The sequence below is a fragment of the Eretmochelys imbricata genome, chromosome 1 (genome assembly GCF_965152235.1).
Source record: "Eretmochelys imbricata isolate rEreImb1 chromosome 1, rEreImb1.hap1, whole genome shotgun sequence".
NCBI classification, from domain to species: Eukaryota; Metazoa; Chordata; order Testudines; family Cheloniidae; genus Eretmochelys; species Eretmochelys imbricata.
Genome location: NC_135572.1, coordinates 261,207,362 through 261,227,494, shown reverse-complemented (window position 1 = coordinate 261,227,494; position 20,133 = coordinate 261,207,362). Strand labels below are relative to the sequence as shown.

The 20,133-nt window shown below is 43.1% G+C and overlaps 1 protein-coding gene across 5 annotated transcripts in view; it reads right to left on the bottom strand.

The window, feature by feature from the left end:
* Nucleotides 1-18,562, bottom strand: part of POLR3B (RNA polymerase III subunit B) — a 121,418-nt gene extending 102,856 nt beyond the window's left edge. For all 5 annotated transcript variants that reach the window (XR_013347361.1, XM_077828899.1, XM_077828906.1 and 2 more), the window contains exons 1-6: nt 18,435-18,562; nt 15,071-15,103; nt 6,866-6,922; nt 6,403-6,467; nt 5,722-5,797; nt 3,530-3,630 (exon numbers count right to left, since the gene is read on the bottom strand). Coding sequence is in view for 4 of the 5 variants with exons in the window: in XM_077828899.1 (XP_077685025.1) it covers nt 3,530-3,630; nt 5,722-5,797; nt 6,403-6,467; nt 6,866-6,922; nt 15,071-15,103; nt 18,435-18,506 (404 nt within the window). In the remaining variant the exon portion in view is untranslated. The remainder of the gene's footprint in view (nt 1-3,529; nt 3,631-5,721; nt 5,798-6,402; nt 6,468-6,865; nt 6,923-15,070; nt 15,104-18,434) is intronic.
* Between the last annotated feature and the right edge of the window lie 1,571 nt (nt 18,563-20,133).

Here is a 20,133-nt window from a genome sequence, read left to right as displayed (position 1 = left end):
CATGAGAAGTCACAGACCTTACAACAGTCAGTGATGACAAACCTGGAGAAAATGTGTTGAACATTTACAACCCAGGGGACTTGCAAAAGTAGAGATCAGAAGTAAAGTACAAAAGCAAGGAAGCTGAGTTAAAGTTCCTCTCCTTTAACTCCCTCCCATTGTGTGTATCATCATCAAATATTCTGACAAAATGTGTAAAAAACCTAAGTGCTGTAATATGTGACCCAAACAAAAAGAGTGCGAGATCCCAGGAAAAGTTCATTCAACTGTTTCACTTTTGCCAATGTATGTATGTCTGAGTTTTTGCTGTTGGTTAATAAGCAATTCTGGAGTTCTCATAGTAAAATCATCCACTTTTCTTACTGTAAAATGCTTTTTTAGTCAGATTCACAGGATATTTTTTCAAACCTTACATTTTTCATTGAAAAAGTCTATGAGAAGTGAGGGCACTTTATTTCAAAGGAAAAGAAACTGCGTTCTGGACGTGATAAAAAGTAATTTATTCACACACTGTATTTGCTTAAAAAAAACAGCCATGTGCCATGGTTCTTCCTACAGATGAGTGTAACTAATTCATCATTACAGTGAAATTTACTCCTTTGTAGAGGCCTGCGTAAGGCCCAAGCTCCACATAAGTCCTCCAAATAGCGCTTATATGAGACTTCAGCAATGCTTAAGTTTTGCCCTGGCCCCCTTCGCTGGGATGAATTTCATCCTAATGTGTTTAAGAGCTCTGTGAGGCAGCTATGCAACTAAATATCCACTTCATCAAATGGGACTCCTGAAAACTTTAAATTCAGTCATCTCTCGCTAACTAAACTTTATTCCTTTCCTTTGGAGCTTTTCAATTTCATGGACTTCTTGGCCATTTTCATATACTTAAATCTAAAAATAAAAAGCGACTGACCTAGTTGTGTGTAAATTTCTGTATTTAATAAAGAAGAAGAATTGCTATCTTCTCACAGCAATGCATCTATGCAGATATCTTAATTGCTCCAGTAATGTCTTCTTGGGACAGTGTGTTCACTCGCTCACTAGAAATAAGTAGCTTTATATGCCAGTCATTATCCTAGATCACAAATGTGATTGGCCTAATTCCTTGGCTACTAATTTCAGGAATCATAACCAGTTGTTAGAGAGAACCAAAATGGGGTATGCAGATATCATGATGAAAACCCAATGGGAACAGGCTTCAACCCTCAATTTTTTGATGATGGAAAACATGTTACTTTGCAGCTTCCATGTCACAGTATAAGACGACAAATTTACTCATTTAAGGAAAAGGAGTCAGATTGATTTTTTTTTCTCCCAAGCAAACAGCTTCAAATGTTTTGTTTTATTTTTTAAAAGAAAAGAAACAAAAAATGGGGAGAGGAATAATGAGCCAATGCACATTGAAAGTGCATACAGAAATACAAAAGGCAGGCAAACTAATTTGGAATGAAATAAAATGTTATAGGGGTTTTTTTTTCTGTCCAAAGATTTCTCTCATACAACACAATAGAAGCCACTTTCCCCACCAAAACTTATAGCTACTCTATGTTCCCACTACAACAGCACAAGGAAAAAAAAAAAAAAAAAAAACATATGCAAACTTTCTGTTTCCAGCTGAACTGCAAATCAAACAAGAGAGTATGACATGTGCTCCCTTGGGGCAAGCAAATTAACTTAAAGGTTTATGAAAAGATTAACACATTGTTCCAAAAAGAGGTGGAAATATATTCCCAGTCAGATATTACCTGTTTTAACATATTTAAAAATTTAAAAACACACTTTTTGGAATCTATACATTTAAAAACTTGTTTAGCTATCTAGAGTAGTATCAGAGGACTGATGTGTTTAATGAAGTTCCCTCTCCTTTGTATATCATTGGCTGTTCTTTTATATAAAATGTTCATTGTTAACCAGTAGTTTTGGATATTGTTTTAAATGTAATATTTCTACTAAGTAAACCAAGCTGAAAGTTTGTTGTTATGACTCACCTTTCATCCAGACATGGAACTTGTTAGTCTATTGCATTTGGAATTAAAATCATAAATGCATAGGATCACTGGAGCCATTTTCAAATCACAAAATAGATTGGTACATCAGTGCTGTGCCAGAAGAATATTTTCTTTTTTCTTGCAGTAATGTTCCCACTTAACAGGAGAGGAGAAGGTATAGAAAACTGCTGGTTTTAGTGTACAGATATAGTGCACTAGGTCTGTGGAATACTTTGGTCTTTTTTGGCTTATTATACCACGATTGCTTTACAAATCCTCATTCCTTTCATTGTTTAAAAGTGTAGAAAAATCAAGAAAAAATGTTAAGTGAATTATGACAATCTAAGTGCTCACCCAGCTGCATTTCCCTCCTGTAGCCACAACAGATCACTATATCTGATGCAATGGTGTAGAAGTATCTTGATAAGTGATCGCTACATACAAGTTTTTGTGAAAATGTACTTTCACTTGATCACTTTTTTTTTTTTTTTAATTACATCTAAGTCACTACATGGAATGATTATGAAGGCCTATTTGTACCCAGAAATTCTTTCAAACAATCTTTCAATCAAGTAAAGGCTCAGAAATAAGAAAAAACTTATTTGCATTTACTGTAAGTTTGGCTCTATACCTATACTTCTGTGATCCATGTTCTCTTGACAAATTCAATAGAAATTATTTTGCTTCGGGAATCAAGGTCAGGGACTAGAGAATGTTCGGAGCTTAATCTCTTCCTCCTGCTGCTTGCAGCCAGTATTCAGGCTGTGTTATTTTTCAGGTGATATATGAAATATTCTTTGTAGGCCACTGCCATTTTTAACCACTTGTCTATAGAAGAGCCATTTTATCTAGTTTAAGGAGTTTTGGAATCCTGTCCTAGTGAAAACTATGGGGACTGGGTCCTCTGGCCCCTCTAGAATTCTCAGGGCTTCTTTTTTTTCCCCTTTCAAGCATTCCATCCTCTTTTTTGAGGAATTAAGTGTTCTTAGCCATACTGGCAACCACATCCTTGGTCTACTCAATTGGTATTCTTGCCTCTACACAGCCACATCTACTCAAAATATCACTTTGGTAGAATTTTAAAGGAGAATTTTATCAAGATTGGAATCCGGTGATGCTTGCATTTATTGCTTTTTGCCATCCATTTTCAGTAGCAGACCTCCCAAAATTCTCCAATTCAGGTAAAGAAGGCTGAGGTGTGAAGCTAATGTGCCCAATTTTTGCTTTAAAATAGCCCTGCTTGAGGCTGTAGTATTTGTCTCTTTATCTCTCTCTAGCTAGGCATAAATCAAGTTTTGGGGAAGAGATTCAAATTACAACTTCCAAAAGCTCTGGAAAAAACAAAAGAAATTTGCAAAGAGACCAACAGAAACATATCCTCTCAGCTGCTATTCACCAAGCTCCACTTGCAAGCTTATTTTTAATTTTAATTTTAAGGTGGAAAAAGAGCTTTCCCTAGTTTTTTTATATAGTGATTAAGTTTCACACCAATGAGATTGATGGCACACACAAAAACTGATACTGCTATCTTGATATTTGTATCTTACCTGCCAATGGGTAATGCATTGCGAATAATCCTCTGGCTACCTCTAGTGTACTCAATGTCCACTGTAATTGGGGCAGAGTAGGTCATATCTCTCAAGCGACACTTAAAAGGAAAGAGATAAATAGACATTTTTCACCCTTACTTCAGAGTGGAGATTCTCAAGATCTACTCAGAAGATCCCACTTTTGCCTGGCCTCCCACCTACAACCACGAAGGATGAAAGCAAAAGAGAGCTAGACTGAGTCTCTTCAGTGTCTGTGAAACAAAATCCAAGGAATTCCAAAGTCTCTTGTTTTAAAAAAAAAAAAAAAAAGTTTCAAGACTTCAATAGCAGCTATGGTAACTGCTTCTTCATATGGAAACATTGTGGCCACATGAAGCCATTTAACTTTTAAAGCGATGGCACCTTCCTCAAATGCAGGTACCCCTAATCTGCAAAAATTGAGATCTGGATTTCAAGACCATCCCCACTCCCACCGGTGCTCAGATCTGGTGTTTTGGTTCAGGCATGTCTCTATGTACTGTACCTTAACATCAAACAGCATGCGGCAATTGAAAGCCTCGTAAGGCAGCCAATGTGTAAGATTAAAAAAGGACATTTAGCTAGTTTTTAAATATAATAATGGACAATTACATGGTGCTTCTCTTACGAAAGAGGAGTTATAAAAGGTTGAAATCTTAAAATGTCACTTTCTCTCAATTCCCTAAATCCCCACATGCAAGTTCCTCAGATATCATCGATAGGAGCAGCACTCACAGAGCTAGGGCATAAAATAGTCCAAGGCTCTGTCATTCTTGATCTCACCAGTCTTCTCTCCCCAATCCAGAAATCCAATGTCAAACTAGTTTTGCATAAACATACACGTCTGCAATGTTGATACAAGGTTCATTTGCATTACCAGAAGACTTCAAAGCTACATACTATATCTTATTCATGGCCTCAGCCTTTGAGTATGTTACCTTCATTTAGGCACATTCTCAGGATTCTGATGTACTCATTGAAGGTTTTGTACAGCTATGAATACAGAATTAACAGTATATGGAGTAAAATGCAGGTTTATGATGGAAGACAGTTTGCCCTGTGGGTGAGGACATGTCTATACACAAGATGGGCCCGAAGGATTACTGCATATTGCGTGTCTTTTTTCCCTGCTAAAGGCAAACAGTTTCTCCAGTAACAAAAATTAATTTACACCAGCAGTTCTCAAACTTGTTGGTCACGTGGTGCCAGCTCTCCTCCTATTTTCCCGCTGCTAAATGGCAGTAAAAACACAACATTAAATAATTCTCTAGTATTACTTTTGTGTGGGAGCAATTGGGATAATTGTCACAGGAACGGTATGTGGTCATGAACTGAAAGGGAGGTGGTGATCCATGAGACAATTCCTTAAAAAAAGTAGCCCAGATCATGAAAGAGCTTGAGAACACTCACCTATATTTTATCCCTTTTAGAAAATAAAATGAACACAAACTCCATGAAGAGCAGAGAAGTGGAACAGGAGCCAGACAGGTGCCTAAAATCTAAAGTCCATATGTAGGCTCTTACTTAAGTAAATGATCTGATTTTCAAGTGTGCGGAGGACCTACCAGCTCTCAAAGACAGGTGCTCAAAGACTACAAAGGTGCAAAAAAGACTACATTTAAAGAACATTAAGGATGTTGTGGTTAAGGCACTGGATGGGAACCCAGAAGCACCAGGTTCTGGGTTCTAGTCCTGGCTTTGTCTCAGACATCCAACATGATACAGGGAAAAACTATCATAATGCACGATGGACTGAATTAATATTACGCAGACAACTTTAATTCTGGCACTTCCTAACTTATGAGTGGTTGATTTTGCAAACAATGTTTTTTAAAAGCTGTTTTTTCCATGAAATATGAATATATATATTCTCTCATACAATATTCACTTTGTTTTATCAGGAGAACCTGCTGCTTTAAACGGGAAGAAGAGTTTTTAAAAAGTGAACAATTAGTTATTCAGGTATTTAGTCATTTCACAACCACTGGAGTGATTTTCTTACAATTAGAATGTTAACTAATGATGCCTTCTTTTCCCAACTAGGAATACACCTGGCCATTATAAGAATCTTTCCTGACAGCAAAGAGATACTGGGCAGGAAAAGCTACACACAATATCAACCCACCCACCAGTAAACATGAAATGAAATCCACAGTTGAATTCACGATTACCTCATGAGGAGACACAGGTCTTGTTACATTAAAGCTTTCTTCAACATCTGGAATCCCCACATAGATATTGAGGTATCTGTAACACAAACATTGCTATTATCAACCACGAAGATATTTGTGTGGTAGAACTGAAGGAAGCAGAGTCCATTTTTCAACACAATTCATTTTGACAATCTCCCATTCTAATAATAAACAAATAGCAACTGTCTTCCCAGAAGAAAGAAAAGGCGTGCTTGTGGCACCTTAGAGACTAACACATTTATTTGAGCATAAGCTTTCGTGAGCTACAGCTCACTTCATCGGATGCATTCCCAGAGTATCCCATAGCGCTTGATCTATGCTCTATCTGGAATTTTGAAATAAGTCTTGGAATTCACGTACAAATATAAAAGCAAAGTTACCTTTGCAAATGAAGAGCTATATTGGCGCCTCAGCTATGAGAATTCACCAAACTACTGAAAAACCATCACTACAATGTATTTTTACTGCATGGCTATCAATTCTGTTTAATGTGGTCACTCAAAGCTCTAAGAGATCTCTTATTTGGAGTGTGGTTTACCTCATCCTTCTCAAGTATATCACAATGTAACTACATGTACATTTTTATAGTCAATTACAAATTGTTATGCAAGATAATACTTATACTGCTACCACCAATACAGAAATCAACCTTATGCTTACTTCAAATACCACATTGGGTCAGCATCACTTGTGACTTTTTCATTGGCTTTCATGATTTTCTTTATCTGCAAAAAAGAAAAAATAATTGAGTCACAAGACTTTTGTAAATTTAGGCCTATTCCAGGGGTAGGCAACCTATGGCACGCGTGCCAAAGGCGGCATGCGAGCTGATTTTCAGTGGCACTCACACTGCCCGGGACCTGGCCACTGGTCCGGGGGGGCTCTGCATTTAATTTAATTTTAAATGAAGCTTCTTAAACATTTTAAAATCCTTATTTACTTTACATACAACAATAGTTTAGTTATATATGATAGACTTATAGAAAGAGACCTTCTAAAAATATTAAAATGTATTACTGGCACGTGAAACCTTAAATTAGAGTGAATAAACGAAGACTCGGCCCACCACTTCTGAAAGGTTGCCGACCCCTGGCCTTATTCCCTTTCCACCAAGGAAGCATACCTCTACATTGATGAAATAGTTGAATGAGTCTATGTGCTGCTTCACAAGTCCCTTCACCTAAAACAAAACAATGCATATACAGCAGAATTAGCCTTGGAAAAATTAGTCACGAAAGCAATGTAGAAATTAATATGTAGGAATTAGTTCTACTTATAATAGTTTCTGGATCAACTTTAAAGTTTTTTAGCTGACGAGTTTCTGGAAACCCACAGGGTGACCAGTCTAATTCTACACTACGTCTCCAGGTTTATACCAGCATAACTCCACTGATTTCAACAAAGCCTCATCTGAAATTTACTAGTTTTATAGCACAAACTGTGCATATAACTCAATCTCATAAGTTTGCATGAATAATTGGGAAAGCCATTGTGAATTAACATTTTTTTTGCCAGTTTACCATTATGGCAGATGCCTGGGATATTAATAATTTGTCAGATCTAAAGACAGAAAAACTGTGTGGGATAAAGGAAAAGGTCAAGGAGCAGACTCAGGTTACAGCTATAAGGTGGGTAAAAAAGAGGGAGAGGTCCAGCAAGATGTGAGAGACTGAATGAGAAAAGCCTCAGACAACCTGCCCCAGAGACACTAGAATTGGGGGAGGAATGTAGATTCTGTCATGGATAGTTTTTAGTAAAAATCAGGGACAGGTTGTGGGCAATAAACAAAAATTCACAGAAGCCGGCAATCTGTCTCTGACTTTTACTAAAAATCCCCTGGGGGTGAGAACAAAACTAATAGAGTGCTGCCGCTTGCAGCTGCTTCAGCCCCACCCCTGGTGGTGGCTGCTACTCTGACAGCTGCTGCTCCGGCCCACCCCAGGGCTGGCTGTCGCTGGTGGCTTCTGCTCCAGCAGCACCCAGGCTGACTGCCCGCAGCTGCTCCAATCCCACTGCTGCTCCTGCGGGAAGGGGTGACTGCTGCTGCTCCAGCCCCAGGGGTGCTCACTCAACCTCAGCTGCTGCTTCAGGCCTGCCCCAGAAGAACTCATGGAAATCCTGGAAAGTCACAGAATCCGTGACCTCTGTGATAGAACCGTATCCTTAGTAATAAGCAAGTACCAGGAGACACAGTATGCCACAGACATGAAACTAGTAGCTTCTAGGCCTCTCCTGCAGGAGATACTTTAACAGCTCCAGATAGAGCCTCCCATTTGCTTGCAAAGCAGGAAACATCATCCTACCAGCACTTACACCACCCATTGCTTCTTGATGGTTCAGAAGCAGGACCCACCAGATATCAACAAGTAGAAATCAATGCTGCAGATGTTCAGGATTAAGTTTAACCAATGCAAGCATTAGAAAGGTTGTACTGTATTAGAAAAAAATGGAAGGTAAATATAATACACTGCATTTTTTTTTCATAGCATCTCTAAGGGACACTGGGTCTCAGTACTCCATGGAAATAATCAGCCACAAGCTGCAAAGAAAAGGAAGCTTTTATAGGGGAAGGTTGGTCCAGTGGTTAGAACCATACATACATAATGTAAGCAACTAGCAACATACATATAATTTTCACTTTATGAAGATGTGTGAAGGTTCCATTTAAAATTAATTGAAAGCAATAGCTAACTCAAGAATTACCCAGCTGGCTCCACACCGATTAAAAGTCTAGAAAACATGACCTATAAAAAAAGATTGAAAAAATTGCATTTGTTTAGTTAGGGGAAGAGAAGATTGACGGGGGACATGATAGCAGCCTTCAAAAGTATGTAAAAAGAGGTTTTTTATAAAGAGAAGGGTGATCAATTGTTCTTCTCATCCATCCATTGAGGACAGGGCAAGAAGTAATGGGCTTAAAATTGCAGCAAGGGAGATTTACCTTGGACATTAGGAAAAACAACCTAACTGTAAGGGTAGTTAAGCACTGGAATAAATTAACAAGGGAGGTTGTGAAATCTCTGTCCTTGTAGGATTTTAAGAACAGTTTAAACAAAACAACTGTCAGGGATGGTCTCGATCAGGGGTGGGCAAACTTTTTGGCCTGAGGGCCATATCGGGGTTGCAAAACGGTATGGAGGGCCAGGTAGGGAAGGCAGTGCCTCCCCAAACAGCCTTGCCCCTGCCCCCATCCACCCCTTGACTGCCCCCCTCAGAACCCCTGACTCATCCAACCCCCCCCTGCTCCTTGTCCCCTGACTGCCCTCTCCCGGGACCCCTGCCCCTAACCGCCCCCCCGGGACCCCACCCCCTATGTAACCCCCCTACTCCCAGTCCCCCCCGCTCCTTGTCACCTGATCACCCCGACCCCTATCTACAGCCCTGCCCCCTGACAGGCCCCCCAAGACCCCTGACCCATTCAACCCTCCCCCCCCACACTCACACTCCTTGTCTCCTGACCTCCCCCTCCCAGGACCCCCGTCCCTAACCACCCCCCCAGGACTCCACCACCTATCCAACCCCCCCACTCTCTGTCTCCTGAGCGCCCCCGCCCCGAACCTCCACCCCTCCAACCGCCCCGTCCCCTGACTGCCCTCCGGGACCTTATCCAACCCCCCACACACCCCGCCCCCTTACCATGCTGCTTAGAGCAGCAGGACAGGCTTATTGGAAAGCCTGGGAGGTGGGCAGGCGCAAGCCGCGCTGCCCATATGGCAGCGTGGCTGTGGGAGAGGGGGGGCAGCGGGGGAGGGGCCGGGGTACGCCTCCCTGGCCAAGAGTTCAGGGGCCAGGCAGGACGGTCCCGCGGGCCGTAGTTTGCCCACCTCTGGTCTAGATAATACTTAGTCCTGCTTCAGAAACAAGGAAATTAACCAAGAGACCTACTGAGGTCCCTTTCAGTCCTACATTTCTACGACTCTATGAAGTCCCCATGGATTTAAGGAAAGCAATACAACAAAAAATGACTTCCAGACAAAATTATTTTGATATACAAAATTTTACAAAAACTCAGCATACGAATAATGAATGAACATGTAATACGAAAAGCCAAAAAGGTGTTTGAAGAACAGCTAGCCAAAAACTCAAAAAGTAATAACAAAATGTTTTTTAAGTACATCAGAAGCGGGGAGCCTGCTAAACAACCAGTGGGGCCCTGGACGATTGAGATAAAAAGGAGCATTTAAAGTCGATAAAGTCATTGCGGAGTAACTAAATGAATTCTTTGCTTCAGTCTTCATGGCTGAGGATGTTAGGAAGATTCCCAAACCTGAGCCATCTTTGTAGGTGACAAATCTGAGGAACTGTCACAGATTGAAGTGTCGTTAGAGGTGGTTTTGGAATTAATAGATAAACTTAACAGTAACAAGTCACTGGGACCAGATGGCATTCACCCAAGAGTTCTGAAAGAACTCAAATGTGAAATTGCGGAACTATTAACTATGGTTTGTAACCTGTCCTTTAAATCAGCTTCTGTACCCAATGACTGGAAGATAGCTAATGTAACGCTAATATTTAAAAAAGGCTCTTTCTAGAGGTGATCCCGGCAATTACAGACTGGTAAGTCTAACATCAGTACCGGGCAAATTAGTTGAAACAACAGTAAAGAATAAAATTGTCAGACACATAGAAGAACATAAATTGTTGGGCAAAAGTCAACATGGTTTCTGTAAAAGGAGATCATGTCTTACTAATCTATTAGAGTTCTTTGAGGGGGTCAACAAACATGTGTAGAAGGGGGATCCAGTGGACATAGTGTACTTAGATTTCCAGAAAGGCTTTGACAAGGTCCCTCACCAAAAGCTCTTACGTAAATTAAGTTGTCATGGGATCAGAGGGAAGATCCTTTCATGGACTGAGAACTGGTTAAAAGACAGGGAACAAAGGGTAGGAATAAATGGTAAATTGTCAGAATGGAGAAGGGTAACTAGTAGTGTTCCCCAAAGGTCAGTCCTCGGACCAATCCCATTCAACATTCATAAATGATCTGGAAAAAGGGGTAAACAGTGAGGTGGCAAAGTTTGCAGACGATACTAAACTGCTCAAGATAGTTAAGACCAAAGCAGACTGTGAAGAACTTCAAAAAGATGGACTACAAGCCGTCAGGAACAGTATCCCCAACAATGTCACAGCAAACCTGGTGGCTGAACTTTGTGCCTTTGTCCTCACCCATAACTATTTCACATTTGGGGACAATGTATACCTTCAAATCAGCGGCACTGCTATGGGTACCCGCATGGCCCCACAGTATGCTAACATTTTTATGGCTGACTTAGAACAACACTTCCTCAGCTCTCCTCCCATAATGCCCCTACTCTACTTGTGCTATATTGATGACATCTTCATCATCTGGACCCATGGAAAAGAAGCCCTTGAGGAATTCCACCATGATTTCAACAATTTCCATCCCACCATCAACCTCAGCCTGGACCAGTCCACACAAGAGATCCACTTCCTGGACACTACAGTGCTAATAAACGATGGTCACATAAACACCACCCTGTACCGGAAACCTACTGACCGCTATTCCTACCTACATGCCTCCAGCTTTCACCCTGACCACACCACACGATCCATCGTCTACAGCCAAGCTCTGCGATACAACCGCATTTGCTCCAACCCCTCAGACAGAGACAAACACCTACAAGATCTCTATCAAGCATTCCTACAACTACAATACCCACCTGCTGAAATGAAGAAACAGACTGACAGAACCAGAAGAGTACCCAGAAGTCACCTACTACAGGACAGGCCCAACAAAGAAAATAACAGAACGCCACTAGCCATCACCTTCAGCCCCCAACTAAAACCTCTCCAACGCATCGTCAAGGATCTACAACCTATCCTGAAGGACGACCCATCACTCTCACAGATCTTGGGAGACAGGCCAGTCCTTGCTTACAGACAGCCCCCCAACCTGAAGCATATACTCACCAGCAACCACACAACAGAAGCACTAACCCAGGAATCTATCCTTGCAACAAAGCCTGTTGCCAACTGTGTCCACATATCTATTCAGGGGACACCATTATAGGGCCTAATCGTATCAGCCACACTATCAGAGGCTCGTTCACCTGCACATCTACCAATGTGATATATGCCATCATGTGCCAGCAATGCCCCTCTGCCATGTACATTGATCAAACTGGACAGTCTCTACGTAAAAGAATAAATGGACACAAATCAGACGTCAAGAATTATAACATTCAAAAACCAGTCAGAGAACACTTCAATCTCTTTGGTCACTCGATTACAGACCTGAAAGTTGCAATTCTTCAACAAAAAAAAGTGAAAAAACAGACTCCAACGAGAGACTGCTGAATTGGAATTAATTTGCAAACTGGATACAATTAACTTAGCCTTGAATAGAGACTGGGAATGGATGGGTCATTACACAAAGTAAAACTATTTCCCCATGTTTATTCCCCCACTCCACCCCCCACTGTTCCTCAGATGTTCTTGTCAACTGGAACTGGCCCACCTTGATTATCACTACAAAAGGTTTCTTCCCCCCGCTCTCCTGCTGGTAATAGCTCACCTTAAGTGATCACTCTCGTTACAGTGTGTATGGTAACACCCACTGTTTCATGTTCTCTATGTATATAAATCTCCCCACTGTATTTTCCACTGAATGCATCCGATGAAGTGAGCTGTAGCTCACGAAAGCTTATGCTCAAGTAAATTGGTTAGTCTCTAAGGTGCCAGAAGTACACCTTTTCTTTTTGTGAATACAGACTAACACGGCTGCTACTCTGAAACCTGTCACAAAACTAAGTGATTGGACAACAAAATGGCAAATGAAATTTAATGTGGATAAATGTAAAGTAATGCACATTGGAAAAAATAACCCCAACTATACATACAATATGACGGGGACTAATTTAGCTACAACTAATCAGGAAAGAGATCTTGGAGTCATCGTGGATAGTTCTCTGAAGACGTCCACGCAGTGGCAGTCAAAAAAGAAAACAGGGTGTTAGGAATCATTAAAAAAGGGATAGAGAATAAGATGGAGAATATCTTATTGCCCTTATATAAATCTTTGGTATACCCACATCTTGAATACTACATACAGATGTGGTCTCCTCATCTCAAAAAAGATATACTGGCATTAGAAAAGGTTCAGAGAAGGGCAACTAAAATGATTAGGGGTTTGGACCGGGTCCCATATGAGGCGAGATTAAAGAGGCTAGGACTTTTCAGCTTGGAAAAGAGGAGGTGAAGGGGGGATATGATAGAGGTATATAAAATCATGAGTGGTGTGGAGAAAGTGAATAAGGAAAAGTTATTTACTTGTTCCCAGAATATAAGAACTAGGGGCCACCAAATGAAATTAACGGGCAGCAGATTTAAAACAAATAAAAGGAAGTTCTTCACACAGTGCACAGTCAACCTGTGGAACGCCTTGCCTGAGGAGGTTGTGAAGGCTAGGACTATAACAGGGTTTAAAAGAGAACTAGATAAATTCATGGAGGTTAAGTCCATTAATGGCTATTAGCCCGGATGGGTAAGGAATGGTGTCCCTAGCCTCTGTTTGTCAGAGGATGGAGATGGATGGCAGGAGAGAGATCACTTGATCATTACCTGTTGTTAGGTTCACTCCCTCTGGGGCACCTGGCATTGACCACTGTCGGTAGACAGGATACTGGGCTGGATGGACCTTTGGTCTGACCCAGTATGGCCATTCTTATGTTCTTACATAAAAAATATGTGGTTCTATCACTATTTGTCTAACTTTTAAACTTCTTTCAGAAGAAATGAACAGAGATTTATCAAAAATTTGACTCCAACTCAAAAATCACAATACGCAGCATTTGTATTGTATGGTGTTGGCACAAATACAATGCTATGTGACAAAAGGACACAGTGAAGGATGTAAACTTTTGATGTAAAGCATACAGCAAATTGCATCTCCTCCACCTATGCCTGCAGAACCAGGGCACTGGGACACATGGTCCCAACAGCCCTCCCCCAGTAAGAACATTCTTACAGCCTCAGGGGTTCTAATGATGTCACTACTTCAAGCCTCTGCAAGTAGTTTGTGGAGGTGGCTGGGAGAGATGTAAGGAAGGAGTCGTAAATGAGATGGGTATTAGGCAGGCCCCAGGTACCACCACAGCCCTGGGCCAGAATGACAGTAAAGCACATAAATGACTGCTGGACTTTGTTCTCCTGCACCGGATATGTGCAGGGACACATCCTGCCCCCATATAACAGCAGAGGTAGTGAGAGACTCCTGGTGGTTCCCACCTACTTATTATTACTCACTGTTTGTGAGTTACCTTTCATGAGGACCCAAATCTGCAAACACTTATATGAGAAGTCCCGGAGTTCAGCAGAGCTACTCACATGCACGAGTGAAGTAATGCATGCATGCATCTTTGCCGGCTCAGGATTTTAGATTGCAAGCTCTATGGGACAGAGACCATATCTGCCTAGTAAGTGTTTTACAGGCCCTAGACCAATGAGCTAGATTGGTTCCTTGGGTAACAGTGAAATAAAAAAAACAAAATCACTGCCTGTATTTCATAAACCACTGTTTCAAACTGGCTAAAAAAATTGGCCACCTCTAAAGAGAGACGCCCGAAATTATTCCCTTTGAGATTAATCAAACTTTCATTTACGTAATAGGCTTGCCTCTCATATTATGGGGGCAGGAACTGGATGACTGTAGAGAGAATGCAAACTCTAGATGGAAAGGGGACAGGTGGTCTGGGAAATAACAGAGGAAAAGACATAGAAGGAGGTTAAAAAAAGAGGAAAGACAGAGAGAAGAAAAAATAATGGACTTGATAAAGAGAGAAAATGTTGTAGGGAATAATAAAATAAAAAAGCATAGAAAAAGCCCGAAACAAAATAGAGAACTTTTGAGGTTAATCAGAGAAACGGAAGCTTTCTGATGCTCTGGAGGGTGGACTGAGGAGCATACAGGATTGGAGGAAAGTCTGGCTGTACAAGGCATTAATGGATTCTGAGAGGTTCGGCAGCCATGAATTAGTGTTGGGAGAGGAGAAAGACTATTGGGGAGTACCTACTTTTACAAGAAAGGAAACTAAATGTGAGAACTATGGGGTTTTGGTTGTGCTGAAGGACAAGGGCTGAAAATAAAAAGTTTAGAGAATCTGCAAACCATGCTGACATATGATTTTAAAATGAATGTATTAGGTTTTAAGATTAAAACACAGTTCTGACCATCTTTTATCTTGTCAAAACACTGCCTGTAGCAAGTCAGTCTTGCACTAGTTAAATTGTTTTCAGTTTCAGAGCTTGAACATTCATGTACAAGTGAAATGTATAAAGCAACACTAACCTTTAGAAAAGCAACACTAACCTTTAGAAAAGCTGGAAGAAGTCTCCATTTTTCCTAAAAACAAAAAACAAAACACACAATTTGAAATAGCTGCAGGAGTGTATCTAACAAAAATCTAAAAAGCTTAATCACTACTATTCTACCTAGGGTGGCCAGGTGTCCGGTTTTCGACCAGAAAGTCTGGTTGAAAAGGGGACTTGAGGGCGTCCAGTCATATCTACTGACCGGACACCCAAAGTCCGGTTACTGCGGACAGGGGAGGCGGGAAGGCGCCAAGTCATCACCCGCACCAGCCCCTATTCAGCCGAGGCCGCCTTCTACCTGGGTCTGGCAGTTGCAGCTCCCAGCCCCGGCTCTGCAGGTGAGTCCCTCCTAACCCATGCGAGGGCTGGGGGGGGTGGGGTGGGGTGGGGAATGCAGCAAGAGATGGATGGAGGGGGAAAGAGGAGCAAATGGGGGGTGGAGCCTCAGGAGAAAGGGGCGGGGAGGGCCTCAGAGGAGGTTCTGCACTCCTGCTGGAGTCTCCAGTTTTTATACATTACAAAGTTGGCAATCCTACTTCTACCATTAAGACTATTTAAAGTCAAGTCAATGTAGAAAAGAGGGACTGTAACTAGTCAATCAAAATTACTAATATGAACAAGCAAATGACAATTCAAATCATACAATAATCCAGGTGTGCAATACAAACTATATTCAAGGCACAGACAGTCAAGGGATACAGTTTCAATTTAAAAACAAGCTAACAAAATACAAGTTTCTGAGAAAACACTACTTAAATACTATGTCCTGATTTATTTAAAAAAAGAAAAAGAGCCACTCCTTCGGAAAGTTTAAGTGTTTTATTTTATTTTCTGCAAGAGAGAAAACTACGGTCCTAATCCTACACATGTTAATGCCCACAGCCAAACACAAAGTACTGTCAAAACTGAAAAAAATAAAGACTTATTCCTGTAACTTCTTTCAGCTGTACAGTAATCTCAGGTATTACTGTAGTTAAAAAGTAGATTCAAAACATTCAGACAAACATGACTTGCAGGTTAACAGTATGTCTAACTTTATAGGTATCTAAAGATTCAAAGACATCTAAGATTCTGAACATTAAATAATATATTCAACTGGTCTGTGCAATTCTAAAATGAACTAAAAGTAAGTCAAAAAATTGTTATTGACATATCCTATATTGGAGTCCCAGATATTGTTTGTATCACTTGCTTTCAAAGACATGAAATTCAGTTGATTTTTATTCAGTCTTAGTCTAACTTTGTTTTTCATATTTCAACAGGAGAAAGGTAAAAAACATAAAATAAAGGGAACAGCCTAATGTTTACATTTCAAACCTAGGGAGGAAGAACTGAATGCAAATCAAGGTAAAATTTTTCCACCACTGTTTAAAAATAAATCTTGCTGTATCACAACAAACTATTTTGGTATGTAGTAGTATGCATAAACATGAGCATGGAGGAAAGTGGGTTCAATAAAGGGTTATAACTTTGCATGGTTTGCCCTGTAGGATAAACTCATGCGCATCACAAGTAAAACTGGGCCAAAATTAGTTTCAGGGCAGCTGCACAGATACAGGACCAACAGTGCAATTGGCAGCCTCAACCCTCTTGTGCCTACTATATGTGGGCTTGATTCCATGAAGCATCAGACACCCACAATTCATTGAACTCGGTGGAAACTAAGGTGGCTCAACACCTTGCAGGTAGAGTGACCACCCTTCCCTAATTGGATGGCACAGTCCCAAAATGTACATTTCAAGTCCTGGTCCCAGGCTGAATGACTCTGGGACAGCTTTTGTCCCAGATTCCCTGCGGTGCCAATCTGCACCTGCCCGAGGCTTAGGACAGCATCAGCCTCTTCGCAGTCACGGAGGCTGAGGTGGGCTGTAGTCCCTTCTCGCCACGAGGCCCTGCCCCCTGCTCCTCCTCTTCCCCCCTGAGGTCAGAAGCCGGAGCCGGGAAATAGTAAGAGCTGCCCATGGAGCCCAGGCCGCTGTGGGGAGCCCTGGAGTCCCAGACCCTCCACCTGCCCTGGGCGGCACATCCTAAGGGGCGGCTCACACGTGCCTCACTACTCTTGGGCACCCAAACCCCCCACCCAGGGCAGGTGAAGGGTCCGGGGCTCCCTGGGTGGCTCTTAGCACAGTCTGCTCCACCTGCCAACCTGGCCAAGGGACAGGGCCTCAGGGGGAAAGGAGGAGCAGGGGCAGGGCCACAGAAGGGGTGGGGTTCTTGCATGTGTCCTCTTTTTGCATTTTGAAAAGGTGGCCACCCCACTTGGAGGATGAGGTCCTAAGGGAGCACATAATGAGTTCACTTTGCAATGGAATACAGTAGTGGGCTCTTTGCACTGTATGAGTAGCAGCTACTGATGCAGACACTATCAACACAGTGATACGTTTAAGAGGTGGTAACACAGCGATGAGTCACTGGTTTCAAGGCTACATTTCTGACATCCCCCTTCTATCAACTAAACCCCTACCAAAAAAAGGGGGCGGGGGGATTAAAATATAAAAATATCAAAAACAAAGCCCCTAACCCATGCAGTGCTTTTACCCCAAAAAAGGAGAAGTGCCAGACACGCCACAAAGTCCGGGAGGAACATTGCTATTGCTATCGCTATCCATTTTACATGGAAGTGGTTCAAGTACTATGGTGATGGGCAGCAGCGTAAGGTAGATACAGGGCTAGATAGGCAAATTTCCCTGGGGGTAGGTAAGAGCCAGGCTCTTTGTGTGTCACCCTCTACAGGCGTTATCGAGACTGAAATCACACCGCATGAGAAACGCTGCTAACTGCCCTGTGTAGACAAGGCTGGCGCGTCTCCTGCCGTGTTAGGCAGCCTCATCGCGGGCGGCTCACACGTGCCTGCCCTTGCCCACACTGAGCGGGGTGCTCGCTGGCCTTGTGACATCCCGGGGCGGCCACGGTCCCCCGGGGAAAGGCTGGGCGCCCTCCACCAGCCGCTGGGCTCAATGGCACAGGAGGCTGCACAGCACCAGGCCGTGCCCCTTGCGAGCATCTCACTGGCTGCCCGGTCACTGGCACCAGCCCCGGGGGCTGCCAGGCGGAGCAGCCGCCTGGAGCTTGCGGGGAGGGACAGGCCAACGTCGAAAGGGTGGCTTGATCCTGCGCATGCGCCACAGGTGACTCGGGACCCAGGTGCCTGGAGCCAGGAAAGATCCAGGAAAATCGAACCTCGGGGCCTAGGCGCATGCGCAGTAGCGGATGCTGCGGGAAGAGGGATGGCTGAAGCGGGAGCCTCTGCGCAGGCGCAACAGGGGCCTCGGGGGGACAGCTCGCGGGGGCGCCGCCGCTCGTCGCCAAAGCGGAGCGTGCCCCTCCTCCTCCGGCGCCTTTATCCGCGTCCCTTCGCTCACCTCCACCGTGTTCACGGGAGCCGCCGCCTGCTCCGGGGTCAGAGCCCCCAGCTCGGCCGCTAACGCGTCCATGGCGAGCGCGGCAGAGACACGAGCCGGGAGAGACTCGGCGGCCGGCGGACGCTCCGCGCGAGGGACCCGCCGTGTGGCGGTGAAATCTGCCCCCGCGACACCGGAGGCGCGGCGGGAACGTTCCGCTTCTTTTAAAGAGCCGGCGGGGGTCTCGCCCGCCCGGAGCGAGCTGCTGGTCCTGGCCCAGAGGCTCGGAAGGTGGGGGAGGGGACACGTCCCCCTGAAACGCTCCGCACAAACCTCGTTCCCCAGAGACCGACTCTGAGCCCGCCCCCCCCCCGCCGCGGGGGAGCTCCCCCGCCCCTAAACATAAGGGAGGGGTCTGGTGAGAGGCTTGGAGAACTGCCCTAAACCTGACGTGACATGACGGGGGGCAGCCGGTTCCCCTCTGAGAACAGCTGCCCCCCTCCACGCACCCCAGCCAGCCTGGGATGGGATTTCAGTGCCATGGAAAGTTACACTGTCTTCTACTGTGCAGCCACCAGGGGGCGCTGTGTATAAAGGCTCTTCAGCCGTGCTGGGCAGAGCATGAGAGGCTCTTCTTATGAACACACCTGGTACAAAGAAAGCTCTGATGTGACGGTATTGCATGGGACAAGTCCCTTTTGTTATTATTTGAAGGGCACCATGGGAGAGTCGCTGTCACGTCATCTTCTGTAAAGTGGGGAAGTACAAGTGAGCCAAAGCTGGAATCAACACTAACATTTTTTTTTCCTCTTATCAGCTGGTTAGGATTCCCTGGGGTTGAGAACTAAAACAGACTCACAGATAATAGGCAAACCATCTGCAGATCAGCAACAAACTCTTCGATTTTGACTTTCGGCAAAGGGCAGTTTGAAAGTGCTGCTGCAGTCTCATTACCTTCTAGTTGGTCACAGAATGTCAATAGGTAACAGTCATTATGATATTTTTTCCAGTCTTAATGTTGTTTGCCTTATATGCACCATGCTCAAGAACAATGATATTTTATTTCTTTGACAGTTTTTCCCTGTCAGCACCTCACAGATATTAAATTTATATTCAAAATACTCTGGTGAGGCAGCAAATTACTATAATCTCCATTTTGCAAATGAGGAACAAGTAAAGAAATGTGATTTGCTCAAGGTCATATCTCCTGAATCCTACTCTGATGCCTTAACCACAAAACCATCCACAGCACCGCAGAAACCTTTCCTTAAGTGGCACTTATTGTCAGGAATTTAAACTCCATGGGACTCCTTAGCTTTGGAGTTACCAGGCCTTCTATTGATTCAATATCTGAAATTGGGCAGGGGGGGAGGAATCTGAGCAGCCATACATGTGGAGTCTTGAGATTGTCAGCTGGGAACCACAGGAGACTTCACAAAAAATTGCTTTCCTATCTTTCTGTGGGAGGGGGACTTTCCAGTTGACTAAAATGACAGCTCACTGGAAGCATCAATATACACAGTAAAAGTCCCTGTGTTGATTTTGTTAAAAGTTGTGTATAATGATTTTTAGGCACCATTTAAAAGTAAAGGTCACACTAGAGACTTCTTTTAAACAAATCGCTTTACTTTTTGTAATAAGAAGAAAGTCATACTTGAATAATAGTTTACACTTCTGTAGCACCCAAGGATATCTTTTTACTGTGCAAACAAGTAAGGAA